We start from the raw sequence: 24,058 nt of genomic DNA on the forward strand, positions 1-24,058 counted from the left end.
TAAAAAAAAATCCCTGCCTACCAACTGTCGCGGCACAACGGGAGTTTCACCAGGGACCGACCACGCACGTCTTTTTCAAACAATTTCCCCCAAATGCAAATCGCCGAGCCCGAGCCAACCCCAATATTAAGCGTTCACCCCGAGGAGCACACGGAGTCGGGCACGGCGGAGGGAGGGGGATTTTTGGAAGGCTTTGGAGCCAGGGAAGGGAATTTTTTTTAAAAAATTAAAAATACAGCAGTGAATTTTTAAAAAATATGGGATCACCAGGCGCATTTCCCCAGCAAAGGGCTGTGGGGTGAGCTGAAAGGGGAGCATCGCCCGCGGGGCCAGCCAGAGCACGGGTGCTGGGACTCGCCTCCTGCCTCCCTGCCGAGGCTGCAGGGAAGCGCCTGAAAAGGAAACTTTGGAGGAGAAAGAAAAAAAAAACAAAAAAAAAACACGCAGAGAGAAAAAGAGCCACCCAATTAAAACTTAAAAAAAAAAAAAAAAAAAAAAAAAGGCACGAGGGTTTGGCTTGAGATTGTCCAGATGAATTTTTTTCTGCAGAGATTGCGTGCTGCTTTAAGCAGGGGGTGGGGGAGGAAAAAGGAAAAAGTGGAGGACAAAAAAAAAAAAAAGTGTAAAAAAATATAAAGACAAAAGGGGAGAAGGAAAAGGTGTTTGCCCATGTGCTTGGCTTCATAGCTCTTTGGTTTTACACCTCTTCTCTTCGCACCTGGGAAATTGGCACTGCCACCTAGCCTAAAACTAATAAATCTTTTCTCCCGATTCGGGCTGCTTCCTTCTCTGCAGATGTTGGCAATCAGGTTTGCAAATTTCAAAGTCATTCATTCCGGGCGGCTGGGAGAAAAGCAGGTTTATTATTGCAAAACCTGTCACCCTCCCAACGCCTAAAGTAAACTCCGAGTCACCTCTCCACACCCAGGGGAAAGAAAGGAGAGGGAAAAAAAAAAAAGAGAAAAGAAAGAAAAAAGAAAAAATATCAGCCAGTGTGGAAAATTAACCAGGAAGAAATCTCTTGGATCCTGCTGGTGAGGGAACGGGGCCACAGCCCCAAGAGCCCGCGGCCGGCCGAATGCCGCGCTCCTCCCCGGCCCTGCCGGCCACTCAGAAAGGGAATGAAAAGAAAACCCCTCCAAAAAAACAGCCGTGGAACCAAATAAATAAAAAGCTGAGAAAGGGGGAAAAAAATAAAGTGCACATTTTGTAAAAAACAACTGAGCTTTGTGCTTTTTGTTTTTTTTTTTTTTTTTAAAAAGGGAGATGGTGAGGGTGGTTGGTTGCCCAAGGTTGGAATGCGCCGAGAAAAAAAATAAAATAAAATAGGGGAAGGAATGGCCTAAGCATAGAAATTTTGTCTGCAGGTTTAAAAAACAATAATTACCAAGGGAAAGAAAACACAGAAGCCGCCCACTCCCAGCAGAGCTGCCGCGGAGCTGGCACGAACCGCGGCGGCTCAGGCAAACGCGCTCCGGCATGGAATTGCACCAGCGAAATCCCCAAAATCTTCCCGTTTTGCCTCTTTTTCCCACCCCAGGGTGGCTTTTTGTCCCATCATGAGGCAGACGAACCCATTCCCAAGCCCAACCCAAGGTGCTTTCCTCCCAGCCTTCCCCAAGCTCCATTTATTCCCCCTCTCCCGGAGGACCGAGGCGAGCTGTGGCCGTGCCGAGCAGCGGGGATTTTCCGCGGAGCACGAAAATTCTGCCATGGCTGCACACGAGCAACAAGGAGCGATTTTCCCCCCTATTCCCTTATTATTATTTTGCCTTTTTTATTTTTTTGGAATATTTTTTCCTCAATCTGTACTAGGCAAAGCAGAGCAAACCCTCCGTAAAGTAAAAACAACAATAAAAAAAATCCGAACCATGCAACAAATCCTTGGGAAATAAAATCCTGAAACCCAAACGGCACAGGAAACCTTTGGAAAAAAAGAAAACGAAACCCAAATCGCACAGCAAATCCTTGGAAAAAAAGAACTGAAAACCCAAACCACGCAGCAAACCCTCGGAAAAAAATCCCGAAGCCCATACGGCACAGTAAATCTTTGGGAAAAAAAAAAACAGAAAGCCCAAACCACACAGCAAACCCTTGGAAAAAGGATCCAAACCCATACCACACAGTAAATCCTTGGGAAAAATAAAACTAAAAACTCAAATCACGCAACAAATCCTTGGGAAAAAAGGAATCCCAAACCCGTACCGCGCAGCAATTCCTCGGGAAAAAAAGAAACCTAAAACCCAAAGCACGCAGCAAACCCTTGGAAAAAGGATCCAAACCCATACCGCGCAGCAAATCCTTGGGAGAAAAAACCCCAAGGCACTCAACAAACCTTTGGGAAAAAAAATAAAACTAAAAGCATGCAGCAAATCTTTGGAAAAAAGCCCAAAGCCCGCACCGCGCAGCAAATCCTTAGGAAAAAAAGAAAAAAAAAAGCCCAAACCATGCAGCAAACCTTGGGGATAAAAAGCCCAAACCCATGCCGCGCAGCTAATTCTGGGGGAAAAAACGCCCTAAAAACTGAAGGATGGAGAAAAATTGGGGGGAAAAGGAAATGAAATCTGAAGTAGATAGGAAATGTTTAGGAATAATAATAATAAATAATAATAGTAATAATAATAATACATGCAGCAAACCTTTGGGATAAAAACCCAAACCCCACACCGCGCGTCAAATTTTTAGGGAAAAAACCTAAAACCCAAAGCACGCAGCAAATCTTTGGGGGAAAAACACCAAATCCCACAAGCGAGGGGTCGCGGGGCCGGCTGTAGGGTGGGCGAAGGAAGGAAGGGGAAAGGATTTTGGGGGGTTCCGCGGCTCCTTACCGGGGTGGGAGTGGATGCTGATGCCCGAAGCGAGGAACTTGCCGGGTTGGAGGGCTGCGGGGAGCCCCCCGGCCATGGGGCCGGCGGTGGGGGGCAGGCGGCCGGCGGCGGCCAGGCGGTGGCTCTCCATGGCCAGCCCGGAGAGCAGCGGGGGGGGGCCGTGCACCGAGCGGGGGGGCCCGAAATCTCGGCCATCCATCATCCACCAGTCGCCCGGCTCGCCAGCTCCTTTCCCCCCCCCCACCCACCCACCCCCCCTTTTTTTATTATTATTATTTTTTTCTTCTTTTCTTCTTCTTTTTCTTCTTCCTCTCCCCGCGCCCCAAATTAAAAAATGGTGATAAGAATCAAAATCAGCGGGTTTTCAGAAAAAAAACGTCCGGGAGTCCCATGGTGGTGGTGTTGGGGGGGGGGGTGGGGGGGGGCGCGGAGCCAGCCCCGCTGCGGTGGTGCCTGCGGAGAGATGGAGAAAAAGAAAAAAAAAAAAAAATTGGGGAGGGGGGACACGGATTGAAAAGGGGGGGGGGTCCCCACTGAGCACACACCCCCTAGGGATGGGGGGGGGGGGGCACCTCCGGACCCACCCGCGGCTTCCCCCGCCAAGGGGAGAATTTAAAAAACCGGACTCGAAGTCGGGGAATTTTAGGCAGGGGGAGGATAAGGGAGGGGAAAAATTAATTAGGGGCTCGGAGGGGGGGGGGGGGAATGTTAATTAGAGGTTCTGGGGGCGATGAGGATCCCCCCCCCAAAAAAAAACCATTCCCCAATCCCCAAAAGCGCCCCAAAAGCCGGCTCCAGCACCGCGGCTCCCCGCAGGCAGCGGGCGGCCAAAAGAGGCGAAAAAATTCAAAAATGCGAAAAATGCCCGAAAAACGACCTAAAAAAGCCGGGTTTCTTCCAGCTCCGCTCCCGCCGAGGGAGCCCCGGCCGAGGAAGGCGAGCGAGGGGCGGCCGGGGAAGGGCTGCTCGGTGCCGTGCCCTTTTTAGCTTTTTTCGCCTCTTTTTTCCCCATTTCCGAGGCGTCCAAGTACCTGGGGGGCTGTGCTCCCGCTCTGCCCAGCGCCGCTCCCGCTGGGGAAAAAACGAGACGCGTGGTTATTTTCCAACGGGGCGGAAAAAAAAAAAAGGAAAAAAAAAAGAAAAAAGGGGGAAAAAAATAAGAAAAAAAAAGGTTAAAAAAAAAAAAACCCCGGCGGCCGCAGCTCCGCGGAGCGGGCACCGGGAGCGGCTCCGGAGCGGGAAGAGACGGAAGGAGGGGAATGATTAATTTTAAAAAATTCCTCCAAAAAAAATAAAAAATAATGAAAAAAAATAAAAAATAAAAGCAGGGCGAAGTTTGGAAATAAATAAAGAGGAAGCCCCGCGCCGCGCTCCGGCCGGGCTGGGCGCTTCCCCGGCTCCCGGCTGAGGAATTGGGGGCAAAAAAACTGAAAAGCGGGGGCGGTGAAAATAAATAAAATTTAAAATCAAGGAGGAAAGGGGATAAAGGGGAGGGGGAAGGGGGGGGGGGGGGACGGTGCTTTTTGGGGCCGGGGAAGCTGCCGGCTCCTACCTGGCGCGGTCAGGCCGCCTGGTCCCGGGGCATGGCGGCGGCGGTGCGGGGCTGGAGGCCCGCTGCGGGGCTGGGGGGGGGGGTCCGGAGGAGGAGGGGGGGGGGTGGGGGGGCAGCAGCCGGTTCGCCCCCCGCCGGCCCAGCCCCGCTGCCGGCACCAGCAGCAGCTCGGCGGCTCCGCTCAGGGGCAGCGCAGCGGCGAAGCGGCCGCTCCATAGAGCGCCGGGGCCCCGCCGAGCTTCATCGGTCTCACTCCCCCCCCCCTCCTCCGCCCCCCAAGCCCGGAGCTTAAAAAAAAAAAAAAAAAAAAAAAAAAAATGGGAAAGATAAAAAAAAAAAAAACAGGCGGGGGAGGGGAAGGGGGAGGGCAGGGGGAAAAAGCGCGCCGGCGCGCCGGCCAAGCGCGCGCATTGTTCTCCCGCGCCACGCCCCCTTCGCGCGCGGGGGGCGGGGCTTCGCGGTGCTTTCCGCGCCGCCCATTGGCTCCCCGCCCCGCCACTCAGCGCCGGGGTAAACAGGCGGCGGGGGCGCGCCGCCACGCGGGCCCGCGCGGCGGTTTCAAGGCTCCCCCCCCCCCCCATCCCCTTCCCCCCTCCTCCCCGCCCGGTGCGAATCACGCGCGGCGGTTTCCAGGCCCCCCCCTCCCTCCCTCCACTCCCGCCCCGCCCCTCCGGGTGCTGCTGGGGGGGGGGGGGGGGACACAAGGGGGTGACCCCCCCAGGGTCTCGCCGTTGTTTTTGAGCTTTTTCCCCGCTCTTTGCCCCTCCCGGAGGGGGGGGGAGGAGGGAAATGCCGCCGGGCCCTCTCCCACGGCCCCGCCGCGGACAAAGCCGCCTTTGAATTAGGCAAAGGGGGGGGGGCAAAATATTTTGGGGGGGGGTAAAGGGGAGGTGCCCCCATCCCCCTCGCTGGCCCCGCCGCTAAAAATCGGGAAAAAATGGGAAAAAATGGGAAAATCGGCTGCAAAGCGACACCGCCGGGCTGCCCGCTGGGGGGGGGGGCACGCACAGCGCCCCCCCGGATTGAACCAAAACTCGGGGTTTTTTGGATTTATTTATTTTTTCCCAGCCGCGGGAAGAAGGCAGGAAAAAGCTGCCCCCCCCCCCCCCCCAAAAATAAAAAAAATAAAAATAAAATCCAGCCCCGCTTTCCCTTTTCAATGCCCCCCCCCGGCCCCTCCATCCCCCCAAATTCCCCATTTATTTCGGAATTAAAACCCCAAAACCGGGTTTCGACAGGGGAGGGGGGGGAGGAGAAAATCCGATTTCATCCCGATCTAAATAAAATAAAATAAAATAAAAATAATCAACCCCCCCCCATGCCCCCCCCCAGGGGTTTCGAGCCGCCCGCAGCCGCCGCCGGGCGTTTCCAGGCTGTCCCCGGCCAAAATCCGGGTGAAATCACCCCAAAAATCGCTGGGTGGGGGGTGGGGGGGAGGCTCGGGACCCCCCCCGCACTTTATTTATTTTTTTTCCCTTTTTTTTTCTTTTTTTCCCCCATTTTTTGTAAAGCGGCGCCGCGTTCCTGGCGTTCCGCGAGGCGCCGGATTTAAGGCAAAAAAAAAAAAAAAAAAATAAAATCCGTATTTATAGAAAAAAAAATGGGGTTTTATTTATATCCCAGAGCCGGCTGCGTCAGAGCCGAGGGCTCAAACCCCGCTGCTTTTTTTTTTTCCTTTTTTTTTTTTCCCTTTTTTCCCTTTCTCCTGCAGCAGCCCGAAAAAAAAAATAATAAAAAAAAATAAAAAATATATAAAATATATAAAAAAAAATAGGAGGGGGGGGATATTAATGGCTTAATCGCTTTTATGTGGCTTTAAAAGCATATTTGATAAATGTTTAATGCCTTCACGCCCGGACCTCCCCGCCGCTGTCCCCGGGCCGGGGGGGGGTTGGCGTGCCCTAAATGCCATAAATCAGGGAAATGCTAATAAAAAGGCTGCCCCCCCCCCCGCCCCCCCCCACCCCTCCCAAGCCCTTCCTCCTCCTCCTCCTCCTTTCCCTCCTCCCCCGGCCGGAGCCATTTTGCAGCAGCAGCTCCGGGGCTGGGGCAGGGCTGCAAAAAGCCCCCAGAGCCCCCCCCCCCGGTTAAAAATCCCCCCCCACCCCCCCGTGCAGCTCTCGTTTAATTTAATTTAATTTTTAGGATCGCCTTTTCTCACCGCTTTCCCCATTAAACCCCCCCCCGTTATCCCCTCACCCCCCCACCCCCACCCCCAGCAGCAGCCCCTCCGGGGGGGGGGCACCACGCTTGGGGGGGGGCTCTCACGTTTTCTGCCTGAAATCACCGTTTTTTTTTCCCAAAACGCCGATTTTTTATCATTTTTTGGGGGGGAGCCGTTCGCTCGTGCCCCCCCCTCGGGCAGGTTCCCACGGTGCCGCCTGCCCCCAGCCCGGGGGGGGGGGGACACCCCCCACCTCCTGCTCTGCCCCTTCATTAGTGCTTTAATTTATTATTATTAATTCATTCATTTCCCCTTTTTTCCTTTTTTTTCCTTATTATTCCAATTTTCCACTTTTTCATTTTTTTTTCTCCCCGTTTTTTTTTCTCCCCCCTTTTTTCTCCCCCCCCCCCCCCCCCCCCTTTCTCAGCCCCTTTTTACTTTTTCTCTGCCCCTTGTGGGGGGGGGCAATGGGAACAGAGGGGATCAGCCTGGAGATGAGAGGCAAAACAAACTGTCCCCCCCCCCCCAAAAAAAAATCTCCTTTCCCTTGCTTTTGGGGGGATGAAGCCTTGGGGGGGCTAAAGGGGGGGCTCAATTCCTTTCCCACATCACCAAAGCAGAGCAGGGATCCCCCCACCCCAAATAACACCCCCCCCCCAGGGGGTGGCACAGCATGGATGGGATTTGAAGGCAAAAAGGGGTCCCTGGTGCAACGCATCCCAATACCAGGATAAATTTGGGGGGCATGCGACCCCCCCATCCTCGCTGCATCCCGGTGGGGGGGTCCCGTAGGGAGATCCCCAGGAAGCAGGTGAAGGATCCCGGGGTGTTTGGTGGAGCAGGGCTGGCTTCTTGGCTTGTGTTTTGGTTTGGGTGTTATTTTTTGCTTTTTTTTTTTTTTTCCTCATCTTTTACCCAATAAAAAGCTTTTTTTTTCTTCCAAAATCAGGCAAAAATAAATAAAAATTAAAAAACCCACCCAGGCAGGATGGGGGCTGGCACCCACCACCCGCGGATGGCTGGGGAGGAGCGCAGATCCCGGGGCTGCTCACACCCCGGGGAGTGAAAAATGTGGTTTAGTGGGGAAATGTAGGGGAAATACCCCAAAATATAGCCCCCCTATAATGCCTGGTGTCACAACTGGAGGTTTTTGGCACCCGTGTGCCGGGCTGTGCAGGGTGAGCCCTGTGCCAACCCGTGCCCTGGGGGGGTTCCCTGGATCTGTCATTTTGGGATCGGATGGGGCTGGGAGAGAGCATCCGATTTGGGATAAAATTTAGGGTTTGGGGTAAAACCGGTGTCCCCTTCTACGTGCCTGCCTGTCGTGACATGCAACATGTCACGACAAGGAACCATCCGTGGACCCTGCCCTGTCCCGAGGTGCTGCCCGTGCGCCCTGTCCGTGCGCCCTGCCCTATCGTGACAAGGAGCCATCCAAGGACCCTGCCCTATCGTGACAGGCACCATCCCCGCACCCCACCCCCCCGTGGCGATTTCTCGTGCCAGGTCCCACCACGGTCCCCCCAGGGCTGTATTTTTTTTTCCTCGCCCTCCCCAGGGACGCTGCCCCAGCCGCGCCGTCACCGCACGCAGCTCAGCGCCCCGGCCCCGCTGGTGGAAAGGAAGAGCAGAGGCAAAACCCAACCCCAAAAACACCCCAAAAAAAGAGCCCGACCCACAGGGAAACGGGCCCCAAAGCTGAGCCCGGCCTGCTGCTGCCGGCAAAAGCACGTCTGGAGAGAGCCCGCCGGGATGAACACCAAAAAATCGGCAGCAATAAGGGGCGCACAGGGAGACCCTCGGTGCCACTGGCTCCTCCTGTCCTTGGGGTGCTCCGTGCACCCACCAAGCCGTCACGGCACCCCATGGGCACACCACAGCACCCCATGGGCACATCACAGCACCCCATGGGCACATCACAGCACCCCATGGCCAACCCAAACACACTGGAAGGACCCCATGGGGGCAAATTTGGTGGAAACATCCCCGGTCCGAGCACCTGGGGGCTGTTGGAGAGGGCTCCCCAACCCCAGTGTGAGACCCCACAGTGTCCTTTCGCCTCCACCCCCCGGTGAGGGTGTCCCTTGGCTGTCCCTTCCCATGTCCCCAATGCTCCTCGTGGCCCCGGGTGTGATGCAGGACCCGGGACGGGCGTCCCCACGCCCCGATGAGCAGCGGGGTTCGGCGAGGCGAGCCCTTTCTGCCCCACAAAGCTCCGCAGGCAGCGGGCCGATAATTATGATTTCCTTAAAGACGAGCCGAGCGGCTAGAGACAAAAAAAAAAAAAAAAGAAAAAAAAAGAAAAAAAAAAGTCCCCTCTTGTCGGAGCTGGAATTTGATGTCCTAACGACTGTTTTTGTACCGTGGCTGTTAGAGGAAAGAGCTCGGCAGGAGGGGGAAAGAGAGATTTAATTATAGAGCTGCATTGTGATTTTGCACACATAGCTGGCTGCTGTAATCAGGTTACAAGTGTATCTGATTTTCCTCCCTCCCCTCCCTCTTCCTCCTCTTTCTCTTTCTTTTCTTGCCTTTTTTTTTTTTTTTTTTTCCCCCCCTTTTTTTTTTTTCCTTTCGGGGGTCCAAATGACTTGCTGGTGTTTGGGTGGCGCGGGGACGAGCTTTTAATTTGGCTTCTCCCAAGGAGATGGCGATGAAGGGAGCGATGCTGCAAAAACCCCCACGGGACCCCCGCGGGGCTGCAGCTCGGCCCCTGCTCCCCGCCAAATTCCTGCAGATTCGGCCCCGCTCCCCCAATAAATAGAGGTTTTTGGCGGAGAGGAGGAGCCCTGTTTACCTCCGCCGGGGTGGGAGGAGGAAAAGAGGAGAAAACACATTTTTAAAAGCAACTTTCTGGATTTCTAGCCGCTGCTGCGCCTGGATTCGGGACTGTTGTTAGGTTCGTTCAGGAATCCATTGTTGTCCATGTGAATTCTTTTTTACATTTCAAATAACAGGATTATTTCCCCAGGGGGTAATATCCTGTAATTTGAACACAATAATGGGAATAAATTACTTACTTAGAACTAATAACGACAGCCTGATTCCAATATATATAGGAACTGTAACAGCTTTGGTTAGTTAAAGTGTAATTGTGTCGACGGATGACATTTTCTTTCAAAGGAATCTGAATGACTTTTAATTAAATTTGCTGGGGGTGGGGAGGAGAGGCAGATACCGGGCAGATCTCTGCAGCCGTGGCCCCAAAGCAGCACGGGGAAGGCTGGTGATGGGGCAGGACCCATTGGGGGCAGGATTGGGGTCGGCTTCTCCCACCCCTCTTTGCCCTCTTTTTAGCATTTTGGGGTGGGGGGCAGATTGGCACCGTGCAGGGCAGGGGGGGCACTGGGGTCCTGGGCACCCCTGGGGCACCCCCAGCAGATGGGTTTTGGCCATCGGTACTGGGAAAAGGTGGTGGGAACCCACGGGGCCCCCAAGGGTGTGATCCTGCCCCCGTGCCCCCTCCCCAGAGCATCCCCCTGAGCTGCTGCTGCTGAGGAGGGCAGGGATGGATGGAGGGGCACAGCCTTGCCCCTACCCACCCGTGGGGATGGAAGAGCTGTGGGGGATCCCGGGGGGGCTCTCCCGTACCCCAAAACACCCCAACCAACCCCCTGCTTTGCACCTCTCCCCCCCATACCCCCATACAGGGCTTTCCTGCAAAGCACCTGGGGGGGTTAGTTCTGACCCGGCAGCGCTCGAGGTTCCCCTTGGAGGAAAAAAAATAAAAAAAAAAGAAAAAAAAAGAAAAAATAAAGAAAAAAAAAGGCATCTTTCAGCCACGGCGTGCAGAAAGCCAAGTCCCTGCCCCAAAATATCTCGGAGAGGAGCGGCGTGCCGCTGCCAGCGGCTCCGGCCTCCTCCTCCTCCTCCAGGACTCCTTTTCCTCTGTTTATCTTGAAAATATTTCTGCGCTGAGGTCCCACCCAGCGCCGCCGAGCCCTGCGAGGCCGCCTCCAGCCTGACACACGGCCTCTTGTTTATCCAGAGCCAGTTTTACAAATAGCTCATTAAAGCCCGGGGGCCTGCTTACTGCGGGGAAAAAAACCTCGCCGAGCGCACCCGGCCGCACGCAGCCCCCACCGAGGCTCCCTCCGGCCCCCCCGGGATGGGTTGCAGATGGCTGCTGGCTTTTGGAGTTTCTCAAGATTTCAGATTTTTCATAATTATTATGATTATAATGAGGAGAGCCGGAGCTGGAGCTCCCTCTGGTCCTGTCCCTGCCCCGCCGCTGGGATTTTGGCACGTCCCGTGCGATGCTGCTGGGTCTGGGTCATGGGGTGGTGGTAGGGTCGTGGGGGTTTTGTGAGAGCCTGCTGCAAAGGGGGGTGGTTTGGGGGTGGATTTGTAGGGATTTGGCTCAGATGGTGGGGTTTGGCACACGGCAAACCGTGTTAGGGGTGTCCCGTTAGGGGCTCGAGCCTGGCCATAGGGTGCGGGTGCCTCTGGCCCTGCTGCCAGAACTGCCCTCAGCAGGACTGGGATGGGGACCCTGCCCTGGTGCCCCCTCCTCACCACCCTAATGTGATGCCGGACTCAGCCCCAATTTGGGATGCCCACCCCAAGCATCCCCTCCCTAAATCCCCCCTTGGCACGCACCCACGCAGGGATCCTTCTGGCCGGGGGGATTGGGTTACCTGCCCCTGCAGGAATAAAGCCCCCATTCAGCGGCGCTTTCCGCCTTTCGCTCTGCCAAGGCCAGACACCACGGTGACCGTCACACACCGAGGCAGGGAAATACGAGCCCCCTCCTTCCAACAGTGACCCCGATCCGCCCGCGTCCCCCCTCTCCAACCCCGTAACTCCAGGCAGGGCGCACGCTGCGCTCGCCCGTCCCCGGCTCCCTTTATTTTTAATAAAACCTTTAAGAGCAGAAGTCAGTCCTCGCCTGCACAAAGGCAGCGAGATCTCCTCCCGGGACATTAATCACGGTCTTGGCCACGTTTCGCTAATTAACCGAAGCGTTTGCCTCAACGGGGGAGAAATTGGGGCCTGGGAAAATACAGAAATAAAAAATAATAAATAAAAAAAAAAAGGAAAAGAAGGGGGAGAGGTGGAAGAAATGGGGCAGAGGGACAGAGGTTGGACGCTGCTCTGCGCTCACATCCCCAGGGAGCAAAGCCAGCAGCAGCAGCTCGGTCCCCAGCCCGGTGTTATGGGGACGGGGTGATCTGCTGCCCAAATTTTACCTTCCCCATCCCCTTCCCTCTCGCCCCGGTTCTTGCCCGGCGCGACAGCAGCGGGCTCTTTGAAACACGCTGGCTGGAGCTTCGACTGGCTGCTTTATCTTTTACACGGCTGTTAATCCTCGGGACACATGTTTCCTATAAGCTGGTGATATTTAACATACAATAAGCGCCTTATTAAAGCGCGGGGGCTGGCTCCACGCAGACCGCTCCCCCCCCCCAAAATGTGCTCCCCCCCCCCCAAAATGTGCTCCCGGCCGAGGGCACCCCAAAGGCCACCCCAGCACCCGCCGTGGCCATGGGTGTGCAAGGTGAAAAATGCAGCAGGGGGAAGGCTCCCCTGCCCCTGAGCAGTTCATGAATGCCAGGAGAATTCCTTGCAATTTTTTAAAGTCTTATTTTTAACGTTTTTTTGGCACTGCCTGGCACTGTACATGTGGAGGTTTGGCCTGTACCCGGGGCTGAGGTCCCACCGCAGGCAGCTCTCTCCATGGGGCAGCTGGGGAGGTTTTGGGGTGGCACATTGCTATGGAGAGACCAGGAGAGCACTAGGGAGGGCAAAAGGCAGCAGAAAACCTTCATCCCCAGCATCTCCCAGGGCCGGAGTGGCCAGCAGCGGCCGGTGACCGCAGGGACACGGCTGGGAACGAGCCCATCCCGCGCAGGAACAGCAGCTGCCCTGGGCAAACTGCTTTTTCCAAGAGTCCAACCCCATTTTCCTAGGACCCGATGTTTTCTGGGGAAGGGAACACAGAGCAACCCACGGCGAAATCCCTGTCCTGACGCACTGAAAAAAAAAAAAATAAAATCCCAGTAAGAAACCGGCTCCCAGCACGTAACCTCTCCACACCCCAGCGAGCAAACCCTCGGATAGAGCCGGGGAGGAAATTTCATGGCACAAAACTGCCCGGCGCCGTCCCCTTCTCCCAGCAAAACCAAGCGCAATGACAACAAAACCGGGCGACACTTTCCCCGCTAGGGAAGGGCACCCGGCTGCGGGTCCCCCCGGCCGTCCCCATGGCTCAGAGCAGAGGCAGCGAGAGCGTCGCTGGGGAGCCGGGGCCGCTCCTTCGGGCAGCGCTAAGAAAATAAATCGCAGCTCTCTGCTGCTCTTCAGCACGAGCTTCTCATTGCTGCGGGATGACACACGCCGCCCCCACCAAAACAAGGCGCTTTATTATTATTCTGTTTCTAATTTGGGGCTTGGAAATAATTTTCCATCCCGGCTTCCAAACTAAACCAATCAAAAGAATAAAAAAAAAAAAAAGAAAGAAAGAAAAGAAAAGAAAAAAAAATAAAAAAGAAAAGAAATTTGCTTTCCAGAGAGCCACCCAGGGGTCGGCGCTGCGAGAGAGGGATGGGAGCGTGAAAAGTCACGGGAAAGCTTGCGGCGGTCGAGGCGAGGGCTGCTCCCTGCACCCGTTTCCAGGAAAAATAATAATTTCTTTTTTTTTTTAAGTTAAAAAAGGCAGTTATATAGAGAGCATAATGCATAAATCCTTCACCATTTGTTTTTTTTTTTTACCCAAAGTCTCCTGGTGGATCCTGTTTGCTCCCTGCACCCCCAGGCGCACCCACGCTGTCGCAGGCGTGCCCAAACCAGCACGCGCGGCGCTGGCGAGGGGCGGTGGAAACCCTGCAGGCTTCCTCTGCCGTTGTATAAGAGCCGCTGGAAAATAATAATCCCCCAAAAATTCGGCGCTGGGAGCGTGACCAGGCTGCTTCCCAGGCGGCCGGCGCGGTTTGCAGAGCCAACGCTGCACAAGGGGAGAGGGGAAAAAAAAAAATAAAAAATGCCTCCAGGTGAGGAAAGCACTGCAGGAAGGTCAGGATCCCAGCTGGGTTCATACCAAAGTCCTCCAAAAAAAAAAATAAAAAACCAATAAACACAGAGCGAGGCACAGAGGCAGAGCACCCGGCATGCTGAGCGCCCGCAGCACAACAAGGTTTGGTGTGACTCAGCGGTGGGCAGAGCCGAGCCGCTGCGTCCCGCGGGTGGGCTCGGCCATGGGGACCCCAAAGGAGAAGCCCCCGGGGTCAGGGGGAGGATGCTCGGTGTGGCCCCGTGCGCTTCGCTGCGTGGATCCGTTCCCCTCCCCAGGAGGAGGCAGGAAAGTGGTTTGGGGTCACGCTGGGAAGGCTTCAACGGGAAACCCCAACCATGACCGGGGGGCTCCGGCCCTCATCCTTTGGGCATGGGGAGCGGTGTTTAGTCTGCAAGGTTTTCCCGTCCTCCCCAACCCAATTCCCGGGGGTGTTTCACGTGGACACCCAAGATGTGCCCTCACCGTAGCCTCGGGGCTTCTCCGCATCTCCCCTGCACCTCCGGCTCATCCCAAAACCCCCGGGGCTGCCAGGTGCTCCCCACGGCACCAGCGCTATGGAGGAAGAAATTAGAAAAAAATAATAATAATTTATTTATTTATTTATTTATTAGAAAAGAAGCAACCCGAAACAAACAGTTTTGATTTATTGCTCGCGAGGAGAAATAGAGCATGTTGAAAGAAAGCACAGGAAGTCCTGGGGATAATAAATCCTGCGCGGGAGCAGATAAAGCCAACGCGCTTCCACGCTTGGGGAAGGCGGCGAGGTTACGGGGAGGGCGGGCGGGTAAAGTTTAGGGAATCTGGGGTGGGTTTTCGGGTTAAAAATACCCCAAAAAAATAAATAAAGTTCAGCGATGGCTGCTGAGCAGCAGGGGCCTGGCACGGAGCCGGCGGGACTGTCCCCATCACCTCGAGTTTTGGGCACGGGATGAGCCCAGGTGTCAGGGAAGGGGACGGCGCAGCGGGGTCCCCCCTGGCCTGTGATCCCCGATCCGCAGACGTGTGGCAGGGATGTGACAGCACCGGGATGGTGTGGGGAGGACCGGGGCTGCTGCCTGTCCTCGTCAGCCGCGGAATAACAGGAATCCTGGATGCGCTGCGGGTACAGAAACAGCACGTACTCGTTTCTGGCTGGGTTTCCTGGCAGCCCCAGCGAGGATTTGGCTGCGCAGGAATTTGGAAGCTGCCTTAAATCCAGGAGAAATGAGAAAAGGCTGGAAGTGACTTTCTGAGCGGAGTTCCAGCAGCAAATCCCCGCTCAGCAGCAGCTCACGGAGCAGGGCAGTGCCTGCCCGATGCATGGCACCGGGGGCACTTTTGGAGATGGAGGTGCTGGGTACCGCGTCCTCCTCCATGGGGACACCGTGGGACACCCCAGGACCCATCGCCTCCCTCTTCCACCACCCCAAAAAGCCTCCTCGGCCACGATGTGCAGAGGGCAGCCTCCAAAACAGAGAGAGTGGGACAAGAAGTCCCTGTGCACATGGGGGGCACATATTGGCTAAAATACCTATTAATTTATAGGAGTCCCCATTGGCACCAGCCGGCAGGATTTGGGCCACCCTAGAAGCGAGCCCTTTCCACCACAATGGTTTCTGTCTCTCTTAGGATAACATTTTTAATCAATATCCCCACTACCCCACACGCTTGCTGTACAAACAAGACCTCTCCTCGATGTTTTAAGCACCCTGATCCGTGCGTCCTCAGGGGTACCCGGCCCCAGGAGCTCTGCTTCGAGCCCAATCCCCCTTCCCCAGCCCCTTCCCCTCCTCCTGTTTGCTCACACCCGACCTACAGAAAGGAACGTGCTCCGTGTTCCCCAAAATTTGTCCTCCTTCACTGCCCAGCTCCCTTCTGTGCAAGAGGCTGGGACAGGGATGGACACAGGGGACCCCGCACTGCATCTCCTCCATGTCACACTGTATTCACCCAAAAGGGACTTTCCTCCTCTTTTTTCCTCACCTACAGCCTCAGGCACCCTCCTTTCCTCTCCACCTGCGCCATGACCAATGTCACCCAACATCCCAGCCAGGTTTTAAATATGAATCCTTTAAATCCCATGTGGGAGTCTGCAGGGGAACGGCTTCCTATATGGACGGTTTCCTATACGGACAGCTTCCTATATGGACAGGAACTTTTGCACCAGGCCGAGCATCTACAAAACCAAAGACACCAGCAAACCCACTTTAAACAAGAGCAGAAAGACAGCCCCACTCTGGCCAGGTACTCAAATCAAATTAAATCCCAAAGGCCAGACCCCAAAAGCCTCCCCCGAGCAGGGGGAACCCTCGGTGTTTCACCTGGGTTGGAGAATGGCTACTGATGATGCTTTGGGGTGAGCAGAGATGCTCACTGGGGATTTGGGATCCCCTCCCATCAACCCACGTAGCCAAAAAATCCATTTTTTTTGCTCATCATCAATAATCCACCATGAAAAGGGGAAAGAAACCCCATTGTGCCCTCACTCCCATACAGCCAGGGCGGCGTTAAACCACAGCGGATGGGAAGGCAAAGAGAAAAATTGCATTAAAGAGCAAAATCAGGTTAAAAACCCAAGTGTGCACCATAAATACCAGCGCAGGGTGCATGCGGGCAGAATGGCCGAGCGCATCGAAGCGGGGGCGCAGATAGCCCTAAACGCAGACAGCGCCCCTGCAAAAATGCTTTGATTAGGATCTGGGCAGCATTCAGCCCAGATGTTCATTTGTCAATGAAAGAGGGATGGGGGGGAGGTGAGAAAGGCTTTAAATTAATCTTTACAACTAGAAAGGAGCTTGTAATACACACCATATGGGCACCAACGGCCTCCGAGCCCCCCCGGCCCCACCGCGGCTGCCTTGGATCAGGCTGGGGCTGGATCCCCCCCCCTCTCCCAGCCCTGATTTGCCCCCATCCCAAAATTTCAGCCTGGGGTTTTCCCAAAACAACCAGGGGAACGTGAACCCAAAGTGCTCGGCCCCTTCCACATGTGTTTTAATCCTGCCCCCTCTTACCGTGCACAAAACTGCGACTCCTCTCTATTTTATCACCCCCCCCTTCCCCTCCCGCATCCACATGTGGCTTCTTTATTTTTATTTTTTTTAACCCCTCCGAGTGGCTGTTTATTAAATGCCATCCAAATTAATCCCCCTAATGGACTCGTCGGCATCACGGCGTGCATCGCAATGAAGGCTCTGGCACCTCTCGGGGAGCAAACCTGCTGGAGAGCCGGGCCGGTGGTGGTGGCTGCGATGGGGACAGACCTGGGGAGGGAGAAATAAAAAATTAGCTGCAAATGCCCAACGTGACGTGGTGGTGACGGGGCTGCGGGCGGCCCCCAGGAGCTGCAGCCCCAGCAGAGCAGCGAGGACGGGAGCAGCTCCTTCATGGGAAGGGGGGAAAAAACAAAACGTGCTGCTGGGGTGGGATGGATGCGCAGGAGCCCCCATGCATGGAGACATCCCGGGATTTTTTTTTGCTGCCCTGGAGCCCTGGGAAGTGGTGGCAGGAGGATGCTGAGCCCTGTCTCTGATGCACCCTGATGGTCTGGGGGAGCTGCTCGGCTCCATCCCTCCAGGCTGAGCCCCCAGCAGCTCCCAGCCATCCCCCAGCACCCAGGGGACCCCCGGATGCGGCCGCACGGACGGAAAGCGCCCGGGGGCCAAGGGGAGCGAGGATGTCCCCAGGATGGGGACACAGGGAGGTGTCACAGCCCAGCTCAGGGGGACATCAGCCCTTCCTCCAGGAGCTCCGAGGCCCCGAGGAAGGAGGCAGCAGCAGCAGGGGTGCAAGCGGAGCCCTTTCTGCCACCGCTGGGGGCTCGCACGGGGTCCGAAGCAGCGCGCACGGAGCTGGGGAGCACTGTGGGGTGTGTGAGCGGTGCTGAGCCCCGTCTGGGCCGTGTCCCCCCAGCGGGACGTGTCCCCAGCAGCCCTCCTGTCCCCATCGCACAGGCTGTAGTGACATCTGCTGGGCTCTCACTCAGGAGCTCCCCACCAAAAATGTTCAGCGCAGACCCTCCGGCACCGCACGGTGCCAGGCCCTTCGCCCTGGGAAAACGGGGGATACCCGGCCCCAAACTGCCCCAATGTGCCCCAAACCTGGCTCCTCGGCACCCCAACAGCTTTGCTTCCACCCACAAGCCAGCTCCCAGCCAGGACAGCATCGGCACGGGGGTGAAACCAAACCTCCGTGCGCCAGGAGCCACCAAGTGCCCGCAGCACCTCGCCACCAGCACGGGGCTCCTGCTGGGAGCAGTGGGGTGCTGGCACAGCCGAGGGGTGCTGGTGGTCGTGGTCCCCAGGGAGATAGGGCTGGGGGCTCCCTGGGGGCCCAGGAGCTGGAAAAAAAAAAATCAAATCAAATCAAAAACCCGCATCCAGCTTTGGGAGGGGGGGAACGATCAAATGAGGAGCGGGGGTAGGTTGTTTATCTCGAGCTGATTTTGATTTTCTCCTTTCAAATATCAGCAGGATGCTGAGCCTCGCCTCATTATGCAAATAGAAGCAATTAGAGCTCACCCAGGCTCTGCCCACGTGACGGGTTTATGGCACTCGCCGAAATCCTTCCTGCTACACGAGAGGAATAACAACAGCCCCCCGGCCACGGGCCCCAGCCCCTCACCCCCCAGCATCACCACCCGGGTGCCCTTCAATGCCCACGGGGGAGGATTTTCCCCCCGAGGAGTCTCCCCATCCTCCAGGAGGACACCAGTCCCACCAGTATCAAGTCCCCCAGGGTCCTGGGATGGGGAGAGCCACGCTGGGAGTGGCTCCAAAACCTTTTTCTCTACCCAGCCAGGGGGGACCCCAAAAATGCCTCAATTTAGGGCTGGTGTCTGGGTGGATGCGCTTTGCTGCAGGGTGGCTTCAGCTTCCTCAACGCCTGCAGAAAGGAGCAAATCCAGAAGGGTGACCTAAAGTCACCAAACAGGGACGAAAACCCCCAAAAACTCCTTGCAGCCGCACACGCACCTGGCAGAGGGGCACCCACATGGTGATGCATTGAGGGTGCTCCATGGGGATGAGGAGGGATGGGATGAAGCTGGCACAGTGGCACCGGGGTCGGAGGGTGCTGGTGCCCCTCGTGGGGCGCATGGCGACCTGCAGGGACCAGGCACGGGCGTAAATCCGGTGCTGCTCCCCTCCACCCATCACCTTCCCCCCGATTTATATCCTTGGAGGGTATAAAATCCCACCTGGAGGCTGCACCCCCAAAGGAACACGGGAACCGGGGCGAGTGAAACACTTCCAGCATCGATCTCCCTCCTCATTTATTTTTTTTTTCCCCCTTTTGGATGCAAATGGAGTTGGTGAGCCCAGGCTGCGCCCGGGAGGCTCCTCACCTCCAAGGGCATTTTGCTGTCTGCATTCCTGGGGTGAGGGAAGGGCACGGGGTCCCCAATGTCCCCCCCTGTCTGCTGGGTGTCTTGCACATCTCTGTGCTGCTGGAGAGCTCCCAGGCAGCTGGCTCAGCCCAGGGGCATTTGTTGCAGAGCACGCTGAGACTTCATTACAGGCTGTTTCGTGGTGTCACCACGTTTAGCATGTGAGCATCCCGCAGGAACCCCGGGTCTGGATCCCCTCCCTGGGTTCTGCAGGGCTCTGGGGTGGGCAGGCAGCACGGATGGAGCTGGGTTTGGGGTTTGGGCTCCCCCAGCCAGGGCAGCTCCGAAGGATGGGGTAACACAGCATGGAGAGGGGTTTGCCAAAGCAGAAAATAAATGGTAAAGATGGAGCAGCTCCGTACCTTCAGCGCTGTGCACACGGGGACGCAGGGGTCCGGAGCTGAGCTGGCTTTTCCCCAAATGGCTCGATGCTTCCAGACGAGGAGCTCCAACCCCTGGTTTCTTCTCCCACAGCACGCGAGCATTGGGCAGAAAGCAGAGAGGGGAGATCCGGGTGCACCCCACGTCCCGGCGAAGCCTGCGGGTCTCACCCCGAGGTGCTACAGAGACAAAGAGCTGGGGACCAAGATAAAAATCTCCCCGTGCCCGTATCCACGTCCCTGCACGCAGCAGGTGTCACATTGCTCCAAACCTCCCCAGACGGAGCCGTGCCTCGAGCAGGGCTGGAGCAGGACGCAGCACACAGAGGAAGGGTTGGAGAGGCTGAGCAGCACCGGCCGCATCCCTCCTGCAGCAGCAGGAGCAGAATCTGGCCCAGGGGCTGTAGGGCAGGGGCTGGACCTGCCCCAGGGTCAGCCTCTACCCAGCTGCTTGTAGGCAGGGCTCGGGAAGAGGTTTTTGTTTTTATTTTTTTCTTCCATGACAGAGCGGAGCAAATAATTCATAGCGGATAAATAATTCACGGCGAGTTTAGCCTTCCTCCGGCTGAGGATCGTCTGCGAGCTGTTAGCAATTATCCCGTATTTATTCGCGAGGCAGAGTTTTTAGTTAAATTATTCAGACAAGCCAAGGAAAAGCCCGGGGAAAGGAGGAGATACCCGAAGCTGCCACTCGCCTTCCTCACCGGAGTCCAGCGTGGGACGAGCAGGGGGCTCCATCGCTCCTGCTGTGCCCCCTGTGTGATGGGTACCTGGGATCAGAGCCCCCCCCCAGGGTGTCCCAACCTCGGTGACCAAGCAGGAGGGTCTGGAGCACCAACCCGAACACCCAAGGGTGCTGCGCAACCACCTCCAAGCACATGGAAAACCAACACCCCTAGCCACATGGATCAGGACTCCTGTAATCATCCAGGCTCGTTCCCCCTCAAATTCCTCCTTCCTGCACTACCACGGGACAATCCTCCTCTCCTCCAGAGCCACTTTCCTCTTTCCACAGCTCCCAGTTTGCTCAGGGGGGCTCTCAGCACCCCACCTGCCCTGCGCCCCGCAGCCGCTCCCCAGGGCGCAGGATCTGGAAGGAGCAGCCCCCGTCCCGCAGGGATGCGAGGAATGCCCCGCGTCAGCACTTGGCCAGCAATAAATAACTAAATAGTGGGGGAAGGTGGAGGCTGCGGCCCTGGGGGTCTCCAAGGGCTCCCCCCAGCTCCATCCCCAGCATTTTGGGGGCTCTGGAAGGTCAGGGCCACGGAGGTGCTGGGCATGGGGTGCGCGTCCTCACCACGGTGAGGCAGCTCTTGGAGGAACCTGACTCCAACCCCCGGGGTGGGGAGTACAACACAAAGAGCTTTTGTACAAAAAGCAGATGTTCCTACCTCAAGGTGTGCAAAGCAGAAAGAGAGGGGGAGAGAAATACAGCAGCTCGGAGCTGGGAGAGCAACGCGGGGAGGGAAGGAAGAGGGGGGAGGACAAGCAGTTGAGCCCCCATTGTCAGCCCTTTTTGGGGACAGAAGGTTTGTGACCACCCCAAAGGGCTGCCACGTGCCAAGTGTGCCCAAGGGCACACTTGGGCAAAACTATGCCCAAGGAAGGGACACGTCCCTGCCCATGTCCCCACCGCTGTGACCTTGGCTGCGCTCACGTCTCAGCCCCAGCAGCCCTACAACCCGCGGTGCCATCCAAGCCCCTGCTGCAGGGGAAGCAGCTGCTGTCCTGATGCAAACCACCAGGACACAAAGCTCAGCACCCCCTGCCCACCTCCCCGGCTGGGAACGGCAGCACCTGGGCCGTTATCAGATGGGTTCGGGTACCCCGTGCCCATCACCTGGCTCCAGCACCGCGCCGTTTGCCAGCCGGAGGAGGACGGGGCTGCAAACGGAGCCCAGAAAGCCCCCAGCACCTCCCCAAGCTCTCCACATGCCCAGGCTGGTTTTGGGAAGCTTTGGGTCTCTCTGGCAGCCCCCCAGCTCACGGCAGGAGTGCTGTCCAGGCACAGGGCAGGGGATGCTGCTCAGGACCAGACCCAGTGGGTGGCGTTGCCTGGAGGTGATGAAGGAACGCGCCCAAGGACGCACCAAGTGTGCTCCTCACATCGGGGAACCAGAGGTTTTCAGCTCCTGAAAGTCACCACGGTGCTGATCCGCATTCACCCAGCACCAGCCCCAAGCTCCACTCCGTTTGGGATTTCCCCGGTACCTTTTGACTTCCTTGAGAAAGGAAAAATCTGTCCTGGGGTCACCGCTGGCTTTGGCACAGAGACATTCCCATGGCAGCAGCTCAGCAAGGATGGATTTGGGGTACAAGGAGGCAGCCTGCAAGGAAAATAGTGGCACAGGAGGGTCCCCGGGGTGCCGGGATGACTGGAGCTGTTGGAGAGCCACCGGCGGGTTACAAACCAAAGGCAATTTTGAATTGGAGAAGCGTTTCCAGGAGAGGCAGAGGAATACAAATGCCATCGGACCAGACACGGGGGAGCTTCATCTGAAAGGCAAATATTTCAAGGGGAATAAAATCCGGAGAAGGGCAGAGGAGCTCATCCAGCTGAAGCCCAGCACCGGTCCGAGACCAGCAGGACTTGGAGAGGGGGGAGCTGGAAGTTTCCTCCCAGCCGTCAGAGCGAGGAGACGCTGGCACAGCCGTGAATGAGAAAAAACAGTGTGAGACACCCCAAAACCGGAGCAGGATCCCCTTCCCTGACACGGTCACCAGCAATAGCAGCAGACAACAGTCAGAGCAGAGCCCTAACCCTGCTGTAAATGATTAAAACAAGGGGCACCCAGCTAAAGCCTGATTGCAGCGGGCTGCTCGCGCATTTGCTGGCCAGCTGGGCTGTGCTCCTGCAGAGCCCGCAGGGCACGGGTAGGATTATGCTGGAAATGGGGAGATTCCCCCCAAATCCTACACCCTGATCCTGGCAGAGGGGTCGCCCTCCCCGTGGGAAATGGGCTCGCAATTTCAACAGGACGGGAAAGAGGAAGGTGGGGGATATTGGGGTTAGGAGGTGCGGCTGAAAACATCAAATTCATCATGGAGAAACACTACCCTGGGGTTTAAAAGGATAAAACCTGGTGCAAAGATCAGAGCTGCTGCAAGGGGCTGCCTCGCTTCGCACTCCGAGTGCCTGAGGACATGGAGGGACCACGTCGGGGTGCGCAGCGATGGGACAAGGGGAAACGGTTTTAAGCTACATGAGGGGGATTTAGGGGAGATGTTAGGAGGAAATTCTTCCCCCAGAGGGCAGTGAGGCACTGGAACAGGCTGCCCGGAGAGGCTGTGGACGCTCCATCCCTGGAGGTGATTAAAACCAGGCTGGATGAGGTTCTGGGCAAGCTGAGCCAGTGGGAGGCGTCATGCTCACGGCAGGGGGTTGGAATGAGATGCTCTTTAAGGTCCCTTCCATCCCAAGCCATTCTGTGATTCTGTGGAAGAGCCAGGAGGCACCAAATATCCCCTTGCCATCCTTGGGACTGTCACCTGCCGTCAGGAACGTGGCTGTAGAAGCTCACAGCCCTCGGGCTGCACCAAGCCCGTGCGCACCTGAGAAGCCAGAGGGGACCCCTCTGCACGGCCTCTGCCCTGCTCAAGGGACCAGCAGCTCCAGCAGAGCTTTCCAGCAGCACTGAAGGAAGATTTCCCAGCCCCTCCAGTGGCTCGGGACCTGCCCGGTGCTGTCAGGAGGGTGACTGCAGCCCCGAGGGCAGATTTGCCAGAAACGCACCCAAATGGAGCAGCAGCCACGGGCTGTGTGCGTGCCTGCTGCCAAGAACTGCTGGGGCCTCCGGCACGAGAGGGGCAGTGACTTGTTTCTTCCTCTCGACTTTTCCCTAGTAAATTAAACATAATAACAGTGGCAGTAAAACCCCCTTGGCTTTATCCTCCCCCAGCAGAGCTGATGCAATTAGCAGCTTCCCTGACTGGCAGAGGCATGATTTACTCCCAAAACGGGGCGCACGAAGATGTCGGGGCAGCAGGAAGCTTCCATTTGCCCCCCAACCACGTTCCCCTCCCTGGCCGTTCCCACCACGCGGCATCAGATAAGCTCTCCCACCTCGTTTCCTCGTTAACAGCTTTGGGAGGTGCAGCCCCAGGGACAGGTTCACCTGGAGGAGCTCAGACACCTCTCCACATGGAGACCGTGCGCCATCCCATCTGTGGGATGCTCTCCAAATCCAGGCATCCCAAAACCACGTTGGTAGCCAGGACCTGGGCACGAGATGCTTCAGAAGCAGACTGAGCTGGCTACCCTCTGCCAAAATACCCCGAAATACCCCTTGCAGCAGGGAAATGAGTTCCTGTGATTTGCGCAGGCGTGCCAAGGGGAAAAGCGAAGAGGGCTCCGCGGTGCTGCACGGTGCCAGCTCCGTGCCAAGGGCATGGTGCACGCTGTGGGATCACCCCGTGCTGCGATGACTTTTTCAGCAGCCAAGCTGCTGCCCGGACAGCCCAGGAACAGCTGAAACCTCCCCAACCTTGGGGTCCCATCCCAAAAAGCCTCCCTGTCCCCAGCACAGGACGCAGCTGCAACCTCACCACCTCCAGAGCGCTCGGCTGGCCCCATCCCAGCACCGTGCCCCGCACAGGGGGGCACCTTTCGGCCCCAAAGGGGACCCCGGAGAGCAGCTCGCTCCCTCTGCCCCCGCAGACCATCCTCCTGCCGTGCTCGGCCAGGATTTCACGCCGAGCTCGCGGGCAGGAGGGGCACGGCCGCGGCGGTGAGCCCCCCGCATCCCGCAGCTGCCATTTGG

General features: G+C 56.7%; 1 protein-coding gene and 1 long non-coding RNA gene across 7 annotated transcripts in view; both read right to left on the reverse strand.

Moving 5' to 3' along the window:
- TNRC18 (trinucleotide repeat containing 18) overlaps window positions 1–4,662 on the reverse strand; it is a 51,221-nt gene extending 46,559 nt beyond the window's left edge. For all 4 annotated transcript variants that reach the window (XM_068699755.1, XM_068699757.1, XM_068699756.1 and 1 more), the window contains exons 1-2: window positions 4,381–4,662; window positions 2,829–3,281 (exon numbers count right to left, since the gene is read on the reverse strand). In XM_068699755.1, coding sequence (XP_068555856.1) covers window positions 2,829–3,030 — 202 coding nt within the window. In that variant the 5' untranslated portion in view covers window positions 3,031–3,281; window positions 4,381–4,662. The remainder of the gene's footprint in view (window positions 1–2,828; window positions 3,282–4,380) is intronic.
- A 3,836-nt stretch (window positions 4,663–8,498) lies between these two features.
- Window positions 8,499–22,791, reverse strand: LOC137864613 (uncharacterized). Of its 3 annotated transcripts, XR_011101574.1 has the most exons (5): window positions 18,506–22,791; window positions 14,016–18,416; window positions 13,253–13,584; window positions 11,731–11,872; window positions 8,499–11,533 (listed from the first exon to the last, which is right to left on the reverse strand). It is a non-coding gene; the product is annotated as an uncharacterized lncRNA (long non-coding RNA). The 3 variants fall into 3 exon arrangements; XR_011101576.1 differs by lacking the exons at window positions 8,499–11,533; window positions 11,731–11,872 and adding an exon at window positions 11,966–12,253 and having other exon boundaries at window positions 13,253–18,416; XR_011101575.1 differs by lacking the exons at window positions 8,499–11,533; window positions 11,731–11,872 and adding an exon at window positions 11,966–13,140 and having other exon boundaries at window positions 13,253–18,416.
- Window positions 22,792–24,058: the final 1,267 nt, after the last annotated feature.

Source organism: Anas acuta, chromosome 15 (assembly GCF_963932015.1).
Source record: "Anas acuta chromosome 15, bAnaAcu1.1, whole genome shotgun sequence".
NCBI classification, from domain to species: domain Eukaryota; kingdom Metazoa; phylum Chordata; class Aves; order Anseriformes; family Anatidae; genus Anas; species Anas acuta.